The sequence below is a fragment of the Bufo bufo genome, chromosome 10, assembly GCF_905171765.1.
Source record: "Bufo bufo chromosome 10, aBufBuf1.1, whole genome shotgun sequence".
NCBI lineage: Eukaryota > Metazoa > Chordata > Amphibia > Anura > Bufonidae > Bufo > Bufo bufo.
Genome location: NC_053398.1, coordinates 141,779,605 through 141,796,917, shown reverse-complemented (window position 1 = coordinate 141,796,917; position 17,313 = coordinate 141,779,605). Strand labels below are relative to the sequence as shown.

Here is a 17,313-nt window from a genome sequence, read left to right as displayed (position 1 = left end):
CAGCGATTTACTTGGAGCAGTTGTCCAAACACAAAGTGCGTTATTCTGCAGGGGGCACCAAAGAGCACAGGTTACATGTTAAAGAAAATCTGAAATCTGTGTGCCGTCACTTGACATGATGGGAGTGATTGATATTCATGATACAAAATTTTTAAATGTCTTCATGAAGAGTGACAAAAATTGCCCTCAAGGAGCAGGTAGCACATTGCATACTACATATCTATTTTATAGTATATGTTGTACACTATGGATTTTGGCTGCATTTTCCTTTATAAGTGTTCAATATATATATATAATTTCAGATTAGTAGGCGTCATCCTATTGCCTGGGTGTGACATAAAGTTCACTGCTGTAGAGCCGCCTTTTCCTTGTATGCCCGGGCCGCTAGCACAACGCTGACACCATATAATATAATCAGTATGATGGCAAAGGTTGCTGCTCCCCCGTCGGTCCCAGACAGATAACAGTTCATCCAGGTGAGTCCATTTCTGGCGTACAACCTCTCTCTCCTCTTGCACACGTCCGTGGAATTTATTTGGAGAGCAAAATGTAGAAACACCCCCACCGCAGCTCCATAGCCCAGTGACGCCACCGCGCTGAAAGCAGCCTCAATCAGGAGCCATTTCTTAGATAGATCCAGTAGGTGCCTGGATCCGTGAGCCAGGATGGCAAGTGTCAAGGTCCCCATCAGCAAACACACCGTCAGGCCTCCGTATATCAATGGAGCGCGCAGGAGTGTGAATTCCTGGTCCAACTGACGCACCTGCTGCAGCTCTTGACCCTCAAAGGGGTAATAACCGCCTCCGAACCCACCACTTGCCATGCCGGCACTGAACCCAGATAGGGTGAAATGGGAGGAGACTACACAAATCAGAACCAGAGCGTTGAGGATCACCTCCAACATCTGCAGAACACCTGAGTGAGAAAGAGAAGAGGCTGAGAACCCGCTTTCCATGCCTTGAGAAGGCCAAGAGCTTGGCAGAGGAAGAAAGATGATTTGTAGACACCAGTTTAATATTCATTTTATACACATGAACCAATCTGCACCACCCTTGAGGTTCCTAGAAAACCTCCAATCCTTTAAGGGAAGGTCCATCTTCTAAAACATTTTTGAAATTTTTTGTTCCAATGCATCCAAAGTGAAAAATAAAGCAACTTTGCAAACAGTCTTTATTTACAAAATCTACCACCATTTAGTGTCTGCTGCTTCTATGGTCACACTTCCATCTGTCCCTCTTAGGACTGATGCACATGGCCGTCCCGTGTATTGGGGACCGCAATTTGCACAGGCACCATCCGCGCGGCGGCGGCTGCAACGGATCGTTCCAGACCTGTTCAACTTGAATGGGTCCGTGATCCGTTCGCACCGCAAAAAAAATAGAACACGTAGAGAAACCCCACGGAAGCTCTACGGGTCCAGTGCCTCCATTCCGCACCGACTTTCCGGATTGCGGACCCCTTCAAGCTGTTTGCGGGCGCGGCCATGTGAACGAGCCCTTATATGCGTACATTTGGCTGGTTAGCAAGAAGTAGGGACACAGATAAATGGCAGTATGACTGGAGGACCAGACTACGCAAGATTTGTTTGTAGTCTGTTACCGTGGAGACAAAAACAGGTAGCAGAATTTTAATTTAGACTATGGGCCAAGTTGTTTCATTTTTTCTGTAAGCGGGACCACCTACAATCAGCCGGAGGGAGCTGATCTGCATCAATGACACCTTATTTAAAATGCAGTTTTCACACTTTAGATTAATAGTTTTTATTTTATACAGATTCTTAAAAACAAAGCTGCACAATACATCGTATATGTAACATGTATTTACAAGACTAAGACAACAAGGTGTGGGGGGTAAAAGAGACATGGACTAGAATTCAAGGGGGTCAACTGGCTTCTTTTTCTGGCGGCGGACTCTCCGGAAACCCTTAACGGCGAGCACGGCGCTCATGAAAAAGGCTATGATGGCCATGCAAGAAAAGAGGGCGGCAGCAATGTCAGCCCCATGTAAGGCGCAGCTAAAGCCTTGGTAACCCTTGCTGCTGTACAGGGCCTCGCGGTCTTTGCAAACCTGAGAATTATAAGCGTCCTGTAAGCGCTTGAAGTAGAAATACAGGGCCGGCATGTAGCCCACAGCAATGACGATGTCTAACCCGCACTCCACCAACAGCCATATTGGCCAGTGCCACGGGACTCTGAGAACACCAAGAAGGACCATGAGGCAACTGAAAGCCATTATTGCGCCCCCAAAGGCCATGGAAGCGGTGACTGTGGGAAGCTTCAGATTGTAAAACTGGACGTCTAGCTCCTGAGCCCTATCTCCATCTGCACCGCTAAAGCCGCTATAGGCCCCCCCAAACTGGTAATAATAAATTCCTCCCAGGTTAGTGATCCCAGTGAAGCCCCCAGTGGCGTTGTAGGACACGGAGCAGCATATCAGGATCAGCATGTTGAGCAGAACTTCCACAAGCTGACAGCAAGCTGAAAAGATGGAGAGCAGACGAAGACACATTAGATCGGGGAGAATTAACACATATTAATGCATCAGGTAAAGAGGCTCTCCACTAAGGGCACTTTCACACTAGCAGTTTTCTTTTCCGGTACCGAGTTCCGTCAAAAGGGATCAATGCCGGAGAACTGATCAGGCATATCCCCATGCGTTCTGAATGCAGAGTAATCCGTTCAGGATGCATCAGGATGTCTTCAGTTCAGTCTTTTTGACTGATCAGGCAAAAGAGAAAACCGCAGCATGCCTGAATTCCGGATCCGGCGTTTTTCTCCATAGGAATGTATTAGTGGCGGATTCGGCATTCAAAATAAAGGAATGCCGGATGACACCGGAAAGACGGATCCGGCATTTCAATGCATTTTTAAGACTGATCAGGGACTAATGCCATCAGTTGGCATATGTTTTGCCGGATCCGGCAGGCAGTTCCGGCGACGGAACTGCTTGCCGGATCACTCTGCCGCAAGTGTGAAAGTAGCCTAAAATGTATCGTCTAAAAAATCTGATTAATACTGCAGGCTACTAAGATGTATCTTCAAAAAAAAACTAGTAGCCTGCAGTATTAGGCCTCTTTCACACTGGCGTGTGCGCCTCGTTGCCATATTGCAGACCGCATTTGCGGATCCGCAATACACGGGTGCCGTTCCGTGGGCATTCCGCATCACTTCAATGGGTCCGCAAATACGGAGATGCGGAATGGAAGCACGGAACGGAACCCTACGGAGTGCTTCCGTGGGGTTTCGTCCTGCAAAAAGATAGGACATGTCCTATCTTTTTGCGGAACGTCCGGATCCCGGACCCAATCAAGTGAATGGGTCCGCGATCCGCTGTGGCTGCCCTACGGACTGTGATCGTGCATTGCGGCCCGCACGTCTGAAAGAGGCCTTAATCAGATTTTTGGAAGATACATTTTTATTCTGCAGGCTACTAAAATGTATCTCCACAAAAATCTAATACCGCGGGCGAGTAAAAAGTATAAAAAAATCTAAAGTGGTTATCCTGGTCAATATAATGATGACTGATGCTCCGATCAGAGGTTCAAGAGAGCCCGGAAGCTTTACAAGCACAGCGCCGTACATTGTATAGTGGTTGTGCTTGGTATTGCAGCTTAGCCCCATTTACTTCAATGGGGCTGAGCTGCAACTAGGCCATGTGACCGATGTACAGTGACGGCACATGGTCTAGGAAGAGGCATCGGCATGCATAGAGCCACGGCCTCTTCTAACAACAGATCAGTGGAGGGTCCCGGGTGTCAGACCCCTATAGGTTAATTAGTATTAACGGATAACCCCTTTAAGGGTCCATTCACACGTCAGTAGTGTATTGCGGATCCGCAATGCACCCGGCCGGCACCCACATAGATCTGCCTATTCTTGTCCGCAATTGCGGACAAGAATAGGACATGGAAGATCGGGGGTGTGCTCCGGAAATGCGGATAGCACAATGTGTGCTGTCCGCATCCATTCCTGCCCCATAGAGAATGAATGGGTCCGCACCCATTCCGCAATTTGCGGACCCATTCTGCGGACGTGTAAATGGACCCCAATACTGCAGGCTACTAAAATGTATCTTCACAAAAATCTGATTAATACTGCAGGCTGAGCCAGGCAATGGTACAGCATCAGAGCCAGTCTGGTTGCTATTAATACACTGCTTAGCAACCACACTCCTTACAATGGAGTTGTCAAGCAGCACATACCTAGCAACGAACTAAGGGCAAAGACTTGGCAGGACATGAACTGCTGCTGTTCCCATCTTTCAGGGCAACATTAAACATTTTGGTATAAATATATTTTGGTGGAGAATCCCTTTAAGAGCTGAAGGTTTTCTTACTTGAACCTTAAAGGGGTTGTGTCAAGCAAGTGGCATTTATGTTGTAGAGAACGTTAATACAAACTGCTGACCAGTGACATCGCTAGGTTAAAACATTCGGGGCCTGGGCCCCTGATGTTTTGTCCCAGACCCCGAATGTCCTGCCTGCCAGCTAGATACAACTGTATTGTGGTCCTCAGGACGGCAATACAATTGAATCTAATGCCCTGCAAGAGCCGAAGGACCTGTGATGACATCACAGTCCATGTGATCAGTTCTAAATGCAGTAGTTGAAAAGGACTTGCGATGATGTCACCATCATGTGACCAGTGCAGGAGAGGACGGCAGTGAAGAGGAGAAGTCCTGGGGAGGAAGCTGTAGTGAGGTCTGCTACATGAGGAGAGGTAAGTGAAGGGAGAGGCAGAGCAATGCTGGGAGTTGTAGTTATTTAACTGGGACTGTATGTTAGGGCTGAAGGGAGGGAAGTTATTTACATGGGACAGTGGGGTGGAGTTAATTACATGGGACTGAAAGTTGAGGGGGTGATGTTATTTACATGGGAATGCATGTTGGAGGTGGCTGGAGAACGGTGATGTTATTTACATGGGACTATATGTTGAAGGCAGCTGTGGGAGGGAGTGATATTTACATGGGACTGAATGTTGAGGGGTAATGTTATTTACATGGGACTGCATGTTGGAGGTGGCTGGGGAGGGGATGATTTTATTTACATGGGACTGTATGTTTAAGGTGTTTGGCGGAGTGATGTTATTTACATGGGACAGAATATTAAGGGGGTGATGGGACTGTATGTTGACGGTGGCTGGGGAGGGGGTGATGTTCTTTACACGGGACTGTATGTTGGAGGGGGCAGGAGAGATGGCGTGATGTTATTTACATAGGACTGTATTTTAGAGGGGGCTGTACATAGAGAGGGATGGTATTAACATGGGACTGTATATTGGAGCGGGCTGGAGAGATGGTATTTACATTGGACTCTATGGCAGAGGGAGGGAAATAATGTTATTTACATGGGACTGTATGGTGGAGCGGCTGAGGAATTATATTTTCTGAGGACACTAATCTGAGGAATATAAATACTGGGGCACATCAGGGCGAGCATTATAACAGTAGGGGGCAATATAAATAATGGGGGCACTGTGGGGGCATTATAACAGTAGGGGGCGATATAAATACTGGGGGCATTATAACAGTAGGGGACAATATAAATAATGGGGGCACTGTGGGGGCATTATAACAGTAGGGGGCGATATAAATACTGGGGGCATTATAACAGTAGGGGGCAATATAAATAATGGGGGCACTGTGGGGGCATTATAACAGTAGGGGGCGATATAAATACTGGGGGCATTATAACAGTAGGGGACAATATAAATACTGGGGGCATTATAACAGTACGGGGTGATATAAATACTGGGGCACTTCAGGGTGAACATTATAACCGTAGGGGGCATTATAAATACTGGGGGGCATTTTAAATCCAGCTGACATTAGGCGTTCTTATTACTATTGGGGGCTCTATAGGAGGGATCCACATTATTTCTACTAACAGCACTATGGGGGCCTTATTACTACTGAGGGGTCGGCAGAGAGCTTTATTACTACTGGGGGAACAATAGGGAGCCTTATTTCTACTGGAGGCTCTGTAAGGGCATTATTAATACTGGGGGGCTCTTCTACTAATGAGCGCACTCTTGGGAAGCATTATCAGCAACGCCCCTGCTGCTGACTAATGTATTGGGATTGTCCATGTTGCCTCCTTTGCTGGCTGGATTCATTTTTCCATCACATTATACACTGCTCATTTCCATGGTTACGACCATCCTGCAAACGCCATGCTTGCATACTATAGGAAAAAGTGCCAGCCTCTCCGGTGGCTGAGACCGCCTTTTCTGGTGGCTGATGCCTTTTCCTAGAGTGTGCAAACACGGCCACTGCTGCTGGTTTGCAGGGTGGTCGTAACCATGGAAACGAGGAGTGTTTAATGTGATGGAAAAATGAATCCTGCCAGCAAAGGAGGCAACATGGAGAATCCCAATACATTAGTAAGTGTCTTGTATTCACTTTCTCTACATGATAAATGCTATTTGTTGAAGTGACACAGCCCCTTTAGGGGAATTGTCAGTTAAGCGATTCCCTAATACAATCATTCCAATGGATCTTCTACATTACAACTTATGGTCTTACTCACAAGTCGACAGTGCACATACACCGACTGATTACGCTAACTGTGGTGGGTCCATTCACATTTTTTTCCTGCAGGATGGAGCAATACAATTGTATAGGCACATTATAAATATTACAGTCCTCTAAGTTGCTGGTGGAAATCGCCATTTGTCACCTACACACTATGGCATCACTGAAAGGGGTTGTCCACAGTTATTGCATTTATTGAATAACCCAGTGGCTAGACTAATGTTATTTTTTATTTTTTAACATGCAAGTACAGAAGCATTGAGATCCAGGTGCTGGTTTGAAAAACTTTGAATATTTTTCATGGGACAACCCCTTTAAATATAGGGTGCCCTGTGGCTCTTTGGCGGTTGCAAAACTACAACTCTGCTGTTGGAGCATGATGGGAGTTGTAGTTTTAGAACAGCTGTATAGCCACAGGTAGGAAAACTGGTATAACTGCACATTTCGTCTCTTATCTTTACAATAACACCCAATTATGAGTCTTCACACACAAATAAAAATACCTGCGCCCACGCAATAAACCGAGATTAAGAGCTGAAGGTGCGAAGTTCAAGGTGGAAGGTTCAGGAACTGGCAGCAATCAGCGAATTTCAAAAAAATAAATAAATTTAAAACTCCCAATAGAGCAAGGAAGGTGATGCCAGAAACAAGGTGCGTCAATGGAGGCATGCTGGAAGTAGTAGTTACACGACGCACACAGACTGGGCTCTGTTCACATTAGCGTCATTCTCCACGTTGTCAGATTTCTGCAGGATTTAGCTGGCAAGAATAGCTCAGTCCGCAGTGCTATTTCCGTCAAAAAAGTGGAAGTCCGATGGAACCCATTATAAGAGGGTTTAACAAGGCTGTGACGGCTCCATTAAAGGGGTAATCCACCGTTTACAGAGTGATGATCCATCCTCTGGATAGGTCATCAGTATCTGATTGGTGGGGGTCCGACACCCGGGACCCCGTCAATCAGCGGGGCTCGCAGTAGAGCTGCTTCACGTAGGCCAGTGACGTCACGACCACAGGTCACATGCCCCACAGAAGTGAATGAGGCCGAGCTGCGTCTAAGGCACGTGGCGTCCCCGGCCTAGAGGAAGCCGGAGTGCCGCTGCCTTCTGAAAAAGCTGATCAGCACGAGCCCTGGGTTTCGGACCTCTGATGCATAAATTAATTGGAAAACCCCTTTAAGGGTGTAGTCATACAGAGCAGAATACAGTATACTTCTGAATACCGCCTGCACCGGCCGCACAAAAAAAAAAAAAAAATAATATTTACATGTATGGACCTAAATTTTCACAGAAATTTCTGCAACTGTGTGTGAGTATATTTAAAAAGCTGTTTTGCATCCACCACCGCCAAATTACTTACGGATATCGCCCCCCCCCCACTTGTACGAATCCGGTCTAATTTTTTGACATTTTTGTAAACTTCAAACCGCACAGACTGTGGCCGATCCTGGATGATAAATCCGGTGCACCCTTAGACTGTCCTCCCTTAGCTTAGTTGGCCTACTGTGCACCTAAATTTTGGTGCAATTTTGGCGCATGACATTGCCTCTTAGGCCATGCCCCTTGAATGTTAAGCCACGCCTGCTCGACTAGCGCAGACGAAACGGTGTCTAAGACACTTCGTAAGGCTGCAGACTATCCGCAGCAGAGTGAAGGAGCTTTTCACAAATGTCGCCCACACGCTGCAGTGATTCTCCTCGTATAAATCTGCACACACCTTGACCTGTGGCGTGGCGTGACTTCGGTCAGGGAATGCACATTTGCAAGGCAGAGGGTGAAATCTGCAGCAAATACGCCCAAAAAAAAAAAAAAAATCAGCCCCATTCTGTTGCTGTGGATTCCTGCCGGAAATGCTACAGTATATAGACAGATACTATATAAATAAATAAAAACATTGTTATTTTACTGCTGCTGCGAGGGGAAAGATATTATCTGCTAGTAGAATAGTAGATCAGTAGAATTTAGGATAACAGTATGACAATTCTAATGACAAGCCTAGATAAAGATGCACTTATCACTTGTAAAGTGTGACCCCTCTAATTCAGTCACCCCTTCCCTCACTGGTCGCAGTGATAGTCTGACAGGGAGTTAAACGGAAGGAAATTGGATAACCCCCTGAAATAAGGAACTGCTGAGTACTAACGGACAGGGCACGTGTTGCTGCTCTGGTTCTCCCGGCCTGACTTTATTTACCACGTCGACAACACGTGCCTGCTGCAACCAATCACTGGCCTCGTCGAATGCAACACTGAGGCCAGCGACTGGCTGCAGCTGTCACGTATTATCGACATGACATCACTCCTGCAGCCGGGTCTATAGAGCCCTGCCAGGACAACCAGGATCTGTCAGGTAAGTCTATACCTGTTCTTTATTTCAGGTGGATTCCCGAGGTTGTCTGGTTTTCTCCGGACAACCCCTTGTCTGCTGTGCTACAAATCCGAATAAAGAAGGACGTAGAGTACATGGAGTGACTTAAAGAAGTATATCCATAGTGTCCCTTTAATCCTGCGCCCGTGTCCCCTGCCACATGTATGGTTAGGAATACTACCCCAGAACAGGCACACGTGTGTAATTAGACGGAGGAGCCGGTGTCCTCTGTGCCTCAATATCCTGAGATCAGCGGGACACAAATATGAATCAAGCTGCGCCGTCAGCACAGGAAATGTCCTCTGTTTTCCTTGGGAGAACAATGAAGACAGAAAGAGCCGGGCCCCCGATGCAGGAGCCCGGGGTGACTAGTAACTATTTTCTTACTTTTTCAACTCAGCTTGAAGAACAGGAAAAATGACTTTAAAATAACAGAGTTGACTTGTGTTTTCCTTTCTGGGACTGTATCCAAACCGCACTGTGTCCTATACAGCGGATTCTGTGTCTGGAGGGCGGTGCAGGAGCCACAGGATTATCGCCCGTATACACAACATTTATAAAACCCACATCTAATGGACGGTCTATACACCACTCACATCCAGAGCTGCATTCAAAATTCTTATGTTATAAGTGCTCAGGCTGAATGACGCGGTAGCTTACTGCCGCCCCCTGCTGGATAAGCGTTGTAATGCGGTTTACATTATAATGTCTCATACCATGTACCAGTGGGCAATACCGCAAGCTGGACGGTATTACAGGAGTCATACACGGTGGATTCTATTACATAATGGAAGTAATAAGGGGTAGAGCAATCAATAGAATTCAGAAAGCAGCTTTCGATGTAACTGGAGCATAATGTAACCAAATCAGAACAAAAGAACATAGTATTTGACAGGTTAGACAATATTACATGAAGAACAATTGCCGTTTTTTTTTTTATTACAACCTGTTGTACATAACCTTAAATGAAAAGCTAACTTACCACGTCCGGTGCACAGATATTTGCATTTGTGACAATCCAAGATCCCACCATCCGGTTCTGCTTCATAATACTCCAAGTCCTGCAGCTCGGCACCAGGTGTAGGGAATGACCTACGGGGTAATGGAAATCAGTTTTAGCAATTCCTAAAAAGGACAAATTGAGAAAAACACAAAGATGGAGAACGGAATAAATAAAGGTCACAAGCAAAACAAATACAGTTAATGTTGTATGATAATAGGATACAAAAATATACATATGGAAATAAAAATAATGTTTCTATAGCACTGACATAATCTGCAGGTCTTTACAACTGGGGAGATGACAGATAAATTATATGTAATCCACACTAATAACTATAATTCCAACTCCCTATGTACAAGAACTACTATAATACTGCTCCTATGTACAAGAATATAACTACTATAATACTGCCTCCTATGTACAAGAATATAACTACTATAATACTGCCTCCTATGTACAAGAATATAACTGCTATAATACTGCTCCTATGTACAAGAATATAACTACTATAATACTGCCTCCTATGTACAAGAATATAACTACTATAATACTGCCTACTATGTACAAGAATATAACTACTATAATACTGCCTCCTATGTACAAGAATATAACTACTATAATACTGCTCCTATGTACAAGAATATAACTACTATAATACTGCCTACTATGTACAAGAATATAACTGCTATAATACTGCCTCCTATGTACAAGAATATAACTACTATAATACTGCTCCTATGTACAAGAATATAACTACTATAATACTGCTCCTATGTACAAGAATATAACTACTATAATACTGCTCCTATGTACAAGAATATAACTACTATAATACTGCCTCCTATGTACAGGAATATAACTACTATAATACTGCCTACTATGTACAAGAATATAACTGCTATAATACTGCCTCCTATGTACAAGAATATAACTACTATAATACTGCTCCTATGTACAAGAATATAACTACTATAATACTGCTCCTATATACAAGAATATAACTACTATAATACTGCTCCTATGTACAAGAATATAACTACTATAATACTGCCTCTTATGTGCCACAATATAACTACTATAATACTGCTCCTATGTACAAGAATATAACTACTATAATACTGCCTCCTATGTACAAGAATATAACTACTATAATACTGCTCCAATGTACAAGAATATAACTACTATAATACTGCCACCTATGTACAAGAATATAACTACTATAATACTGCTCCTATGTACAAGAATATAACTACTATAATACTGCTCCTATGTACAAGAATATAACTACTATAATACTGCCTCCTATGTACAAGAATATAACTACTATAATACTGCTCCTATGTACAAGAATATAACTACTATAATACTGCTCCTATATACAAGAATATAACTACTATAATACTGCTCCTATATACAAGAATATAACTACTATAATACTGCCTCATATGTACAAGAATATAATGTAATACCGTACTTACCTCTCAGATGAATAGTAATTTTCTGGCTGTTTTTTGTTCATTGGAAGTCCCTGTTCATCGGAACGGTTACGGCTTCTCTCTTTGTATTGATGGTCTCTTTCCTCATATGGGGGGAGACTGCTCTCTTTGTAATAGCCGTCTCTTTCCTCGTAGTGATTCCGGCTCCTGTCAGCTTCATATCTGCTGTGCTTATCCCTCTCCTTATATCTCTCTCTGCTCTTGTCCTGCTCCTTGTCCCTATAGTGCTTCTCCCTTTCCTGATACTGGTCCCGATTCCTGTCCTCCCGGTGCCCGTCTTGCCTCCTGTCTCCATGATGGTCGTCTCTTTCTCGGGGCCGATGTTTGCCACGCTCATGGTGGCCCCTGCTCGGAGCCCTCTCATTGTGGTAGCCGTTCTGAACGTCGGAGTGACTGTCCCGTGTGTTGGGGCGGCTACTGCGCTGCTCGGATTTGTGTTTCCTTGGTGCACGGCTCTCCCCATCACTGGGATAGGGACCAGGATCCCCCATTCTCAGACCTGAAAGAAGAAGCACCTTACATGAGCTCAAGACATCAAGGGTATCCTTAAAATGAGCATCTCCCCTTTAAAACCAATACATTTCAAGAGGTCATTAAAGGGGTATTCCCATGTGTGATGACTTTAGTGCTGCACCCTCTTCTAAGTTTTCCCTGCAGAGCAGCGCTCTCTCTTGGCCGCCCGAATGCGCAGAGAACTGCTGCCAGACCCATTCACTTGAATGTAGGGGTAGTGCGGTGTGGCTGGGGTGCTGCTGTGAAGGGGAAGACTTAAGGGGCCGCAGTACATCCTCATTATGAGAATGGGCGGGGGTCTCGGGGGTCGGCACCCCACCATTAATTAAAGGGGTTATGCCACAGAATAGGTGATAAATATAAGAACACTGGGACCCCCTGCAATCCTGAGAATGGAGGCTCCTCCAGTTCCTGCTCTGAATGGAGCGGCAGTGCACAGGGACCCTCCGTTCTCGGGATTGTTGGGGGTCCCAACAGTTGAACCCCTGCAATCTGATATTTACCACCTACCCTGTGGATAGGTGACACTCTTCATAGGCTAACCCTTTTAAGTGACGGCATCATTGCTTGAGATGGGAATTCCCCTTGACAGTAAATTAGACCAATCTGCAATACCAGACACAGCCTACAGACCGGAGTGGCGCTGTTACTGGGGAAAAAAAAGAAAAAAGGAAAGTGGAGCATTTGCCAAATTATCATCTACGCAGGTGTACTCAACCAGCTGTCCGGACCCCTGCATGCACCCGGGTGCCGTCTCTCGGGGTGCCAGAGTCCAGAAGCAATGAGCACTTCCATCAATACAGATAGAAGCGCTCATTGCTGGAGCGCAGGGAGCTGGGTCTTGTCACTCACCGCTCAGCTCCCCGCGCTCCTCCCCTTCTTCAGGCCGGCGGCGCACAGAATGGTAAAGCAGGAAGACTTCTCCCCGCTCCACCATTCAGCACCGATCGCGCTGCCAGCCTGTGTGGGTGGAGCCTGCAGCCCAGAAATCTGCTTAAGCTCCGCCCACACAGCGCTGCAGAGCGATCTGTGCCTGCAGGGGAGAGAGGTATGTGAGCTTCAGGAACGGGACCAGGTGAGTAGTTACTGTGTTGTTGTTTTTTTAACACAGAGGAGGCACAATGGGCATTTCTACTCTTGAGGGGGCACAATGGGCATTGCAAATGTGAAGGAGGCACAATGGGCATTGCTAATGTGAAGGGGGCACAATGGGCATTGCTAATGTGAAGGGGGCACAATGGGCATTGCTAATGTGAAGGGGGCACAATGGGCATTGCTAATGTGAAGGGGGCACAATGGGCATTTCGACTTTGGAAGGGGCACAATGGGCATTGCTAATGTGAAGGGGGCAGGGCACAATGGGCATTTTTACCCTGGAGGAGACACAACGGGCATTGCTAATGTGAAGGGGGCACAATGGGCATTTCTACTCTGGAGGGGGCACAGTGCAAAGAGGGCATTTCTACTTTGAAGGGGGCACAGAGGGCATTATTACTGTGAAGGGGGCACAATGGGCATTTCTACCCTGGAGGGGGCACAACGGGCATTGCTAATGTGAAGGGGACACAATAGGCATTTCTACTCTGGAGGGGGCACAGTGCACAGAGGGCATTACTACTATGAAGGGGGCACAGAGGACATTAATACTGTGAAGGGGCACAATGAGCATTACTTGCAGAGGGCATTACTACTATTAAGGGGGCACAATGGGGATTTCTACTATGGAGGGGGCCCAGAGGGCATTACTATTGTGAAGGGGCACAATGGGCATTACTACTATTAAGGGGGCACAATGGACATTATTACTTTTAAGAGGTACAATGGGCATTATTACTTTGAAGGGGGTACAATGGGAATTACTACTGTGAAGGGGGCACAATGGGGATTATTACTGTGAAGGGGGCACAGAGAGGGCATTCCTACTGTAAGGAGGCGCTTAGAGTATTCATACTCTGTGGAGAGGAACTAAGGAGGCATTAAAATGTGTCAGGGGCACTAAGGGATCACCCTGCTGTGAGGGTGCACTTAGGGGTATCATACTCTGTGGAGCACTAAAGAGGTATCATACTGTCTGAGGGGTATTAAAGGGGCATCAATATTGTAAGGGGGCAGTGAAAGGACATTCTTAGTGTTTGGTCGGCAGAAAGGAGATTAGGTGGGCTTGGAGGTGTGGATTATTGTAAAAATAAAATAATAATGCAGCGCTCCACACAAATGGTGTTGTCCCTCATATTTTAGTTTTATAGCTCGGACCTTCATCCTACAGACGACTCCGGTATGAGAACCTTTAAAAAAAAGTACTTGAGTACCCCTGATCTACGGTGTATTGAAGGTTCATGGGATCACACAATGGAACTGCCCAATGTAAATACCCATTAGGGAGAACTTCAAAGTTTTAGTAAACTACACCCCCAAACTCACCGGGAGCTGCCGCCCATTTACAGCTTAACATGGCAAACCAGTCTGATCACCAGTGCTGCCAGTGCAAAGGTCACTGAGAATTATAGGGGCTGTCCAGGATCCCCTAGGTTTCCAGTTAGCCCCCCTTGCGTGGTTTACCTAATACACGGATCACACTTCACTGGTGGTGACTATCCCTCCGCTCCGGCACCCTGGCTGCGTTCGGCGACCTTCTAGTCCCAGGCTTCTTGATTTCCGGCTAGGCTATGGATGGGGTCACGGACGCCGCTGCAGCCAATGACCGGCCACAGGAGTGACATGTCTCCAAGCAGCACATCACTGGTGAGGCCAGTCATTTGCTGCAGCGGCGTCCGTGACCCCGTCGGCAGCCCACCCGGAAATCAACAAAGCCTGGGACCGGAAGATCATCGGATGTAGCCATGGGTGCAGGACTGGGGCAGCAGGGACCAGGGGATTCTTGTAAAAGGTAATTTAAAACCGAGGGGATCCTGGACAACCCCTTTAAGGGTACGTCCACGCAGGGCGGGCTTTCTGCTGCAGATTTCACCTCCTGCACTGCAAAGGGAGAACTCCGCAGAATGAAACAGACATTTATTTGGGGGGGGATCTCATCCACTTTGCCGCTAGCATACTACGCGGTGGGAAATGCGCACGATGTATGCTCCGTGCGGCCCTATCCTCTCTGTAATACTACGCGGGAGAAGATGGGCGCCGGTGCTGGGTTTTAGGTGACATTTTTTGAAGGAGACTTCAGTCCTCCACCATCCCCAAAGAGACACCTTCAAGTCACTAAATCTCTTGGCAATCGTCACCGTGTCAATTAGTCTGAACGCGTCCAACCCTGACAACGGGACGCGCTAGTAATACCCGGAGGAAGGAGATAATGAGTGTCATCTACTGAGTGGAGATTATCTGATGACCGGAGATTTATACCCTGAGTAATAGAAGTAGTAACAGTACTATAGACAGTAAAGATAACCATTGAGTGCAGCCTGTACTCTGCAGGCAGCGGAATACAGAGCCGGAGCAGACTGATGGGAAAATATTCAGCACTTTGTAAATTATACATATCAAACCTCTGCTCTTTCTAGGCTTAGGAGTCATGTGGCGGTCCTATCGGTGCCTGACCGCTAACCGCATGCCTGAGCATACACCGACAGGTCCGCCCACATGACTCAAAAGCATGGATTTTAAGGGGCGTTCCAGTATGACATTATCCGCTATCCACAGGATAGAGCATTACTATTAGATTGTTGCCCCCCCCCCCCCCCCCCCTTTCCCTCAAAACAAATGGAGTGGGAGGTCGGGCATCCTGCAGCCGCTCCATTCATTTCCGGAGACAGACAATTACAGCGCTCACCCATCTCCATCACTCCCGACCGGCCTCTCAATTGGGGGCTCCACAGGGTCCCAACAGTAGGACCCCCCCACCGGCCTAATAGTTACCCCCTATCCTGTGGATAGGGGGTAACGTCATATAACCGGGATACCCCTTTAAATGTATAAATTACTAGTATTACCGAATAAAACTCCATAGAAACGTTGGACTGGGGACGGTGGGCTCCTCAGTCGTCAGACCCCCACAGCACAGGTGATACACTATCCCTGCGCTACAATTTCTCACAATTTACAAGATCTCTGCTTGCTGTCTGTGGATAGAAGCATTCTGCTTTACATCCAAAGGGTTAAAGGTTATATGCTCATGTGACACCGGTGACTAGGACTATGGGACAAGCCGGGTTCACAAGAGTGTAATACGCGTGCATTTCTGTGTCAGTATTACGGTCTCAAGTCACGGCCGCGTCCCAGTTCGGACTGGAACTTACGCCCATAATACGGATGCGTCAACACATTCAGAGCTACTTTTAGATGAAACTGGCCGTAAAGTCAAGTTTCAGTCCAGTCATGCTTCGTTCAGAAGCCTGTGGCGCCGATTACGGAAGCTTGACAACACAGCGCAGCCCGCTGCGCTATCCTGGCCGGTAAAACGGCAGACGCCATAACAGAAACCGGACAGATCCCATCACAGTCAGCGGTGCAGAGGAAAACTGGCTTAGTTGCCCCTAGCAACCAATCAGATTCCACCTTTCATTTGTCAGAGCTGCTTTGGAAAATGAAAGGATCGATCCGATTGGTTGCAAGGGGCAACTAAACCAGTTTTCCCTCTTGGCCACCTTTGATAAACCTTGCCCCGGTGGGTGCTGCCGATGTGACCGATTCGTCTTTGGCTTCCATTTCCTTTTTGTTTCTAAGAGTGAAGCCTAAACAAAAATGTTTCCATTCACTGTCTGCAAGCAGTGGTCTCAAACACTGCGAAAAATTGACACAAAGTTAAAACTGCAGTCGTTTTCATTGTACGGAGCTGAGCTGACATAAAACCACACAAAATGTCTTCATATGGATTTTGGTAACTGCTACCATGGTAACCATAGCAACCTGCAACTTTTTCCTAAATTTTTAGGCACTGCTTATAAATCTGCAAGTTATAACACTTGATTTAGTAACAGTTTGGGTAAAAATTTGCTTTGCAATAGTTGAAAAAAAACAAAAAACACTCTCCTTGAAAGGAAATGAGAACTTCAGCCACACTCGGAAAGACCCCCATTATGCCCCCCCAATGAGCATGATGCACCTGCCCCGGAGCAGCCCCCTCAGAACCCCGGTTCCAGCCCCTAATAATTACATATTCCCAGGATTTATTCCCCTTTATTACTCACCCAAATTCTCTTCCCAGCGTTTGCTGTACGGAGAGAAACAGCCGGAACCGAAACTCACACTCGAAAGCGCGCCCCCGACGCAGCAACACACCTGAGCTCGCTTCAGGCGAGCCCCAGAGGGCGCGCGCCCGACGTCTGGAACGCAGAAGAATGCGCGCCGCGCGCGTTTGGAACGCACAGGGGGACGCGCGCACACTGATTGGTAGAAGCCGATGAAGAAGTGATTGGGCAGAGAATGTTGACAGCGCTGTGATTGGTCGCAGATTACA

At 46.6% G+C, this 17,313-nt stretch overlaps 1 protein-coding gene across 1 annotated transcript; it reads right to left on the bottom strand.

Annotated features, from left to right (window-relative positions):
• Nucleotides 1-1,499: 1,499 nt before the first annotated feature.
• On the bottom strand, nucleotides 1,500-17,168 carry MARVELD3 (MARVEL domain containing 3). The gene is made up of 4 exons (XM_040410165.1): nucleotides 17,045-17,168; nucleotides 11,376-11,892; nucleotides 9,877-9,986; nucleotides 1,500-2,477 (listed from the first exon to the last, which is right to left on the bottom strand). The coding sequence occupies exons 2-4, from the start codon at nucleotides 11,882-11,884 to the stop codon at nucleotides 1,867-1,869; spliced, it is 1,230 nt and encodes a 409-aa protein (XP_040266099.1). The 5' UTR covers nucleotides 11,885-11,892; nucleotides 17,045-17,168; the 3' UTR covers nucleotides 1,500-1,866.
• Nucleotides 17,169-17,313: the final 145 nt, after the last annotated feature.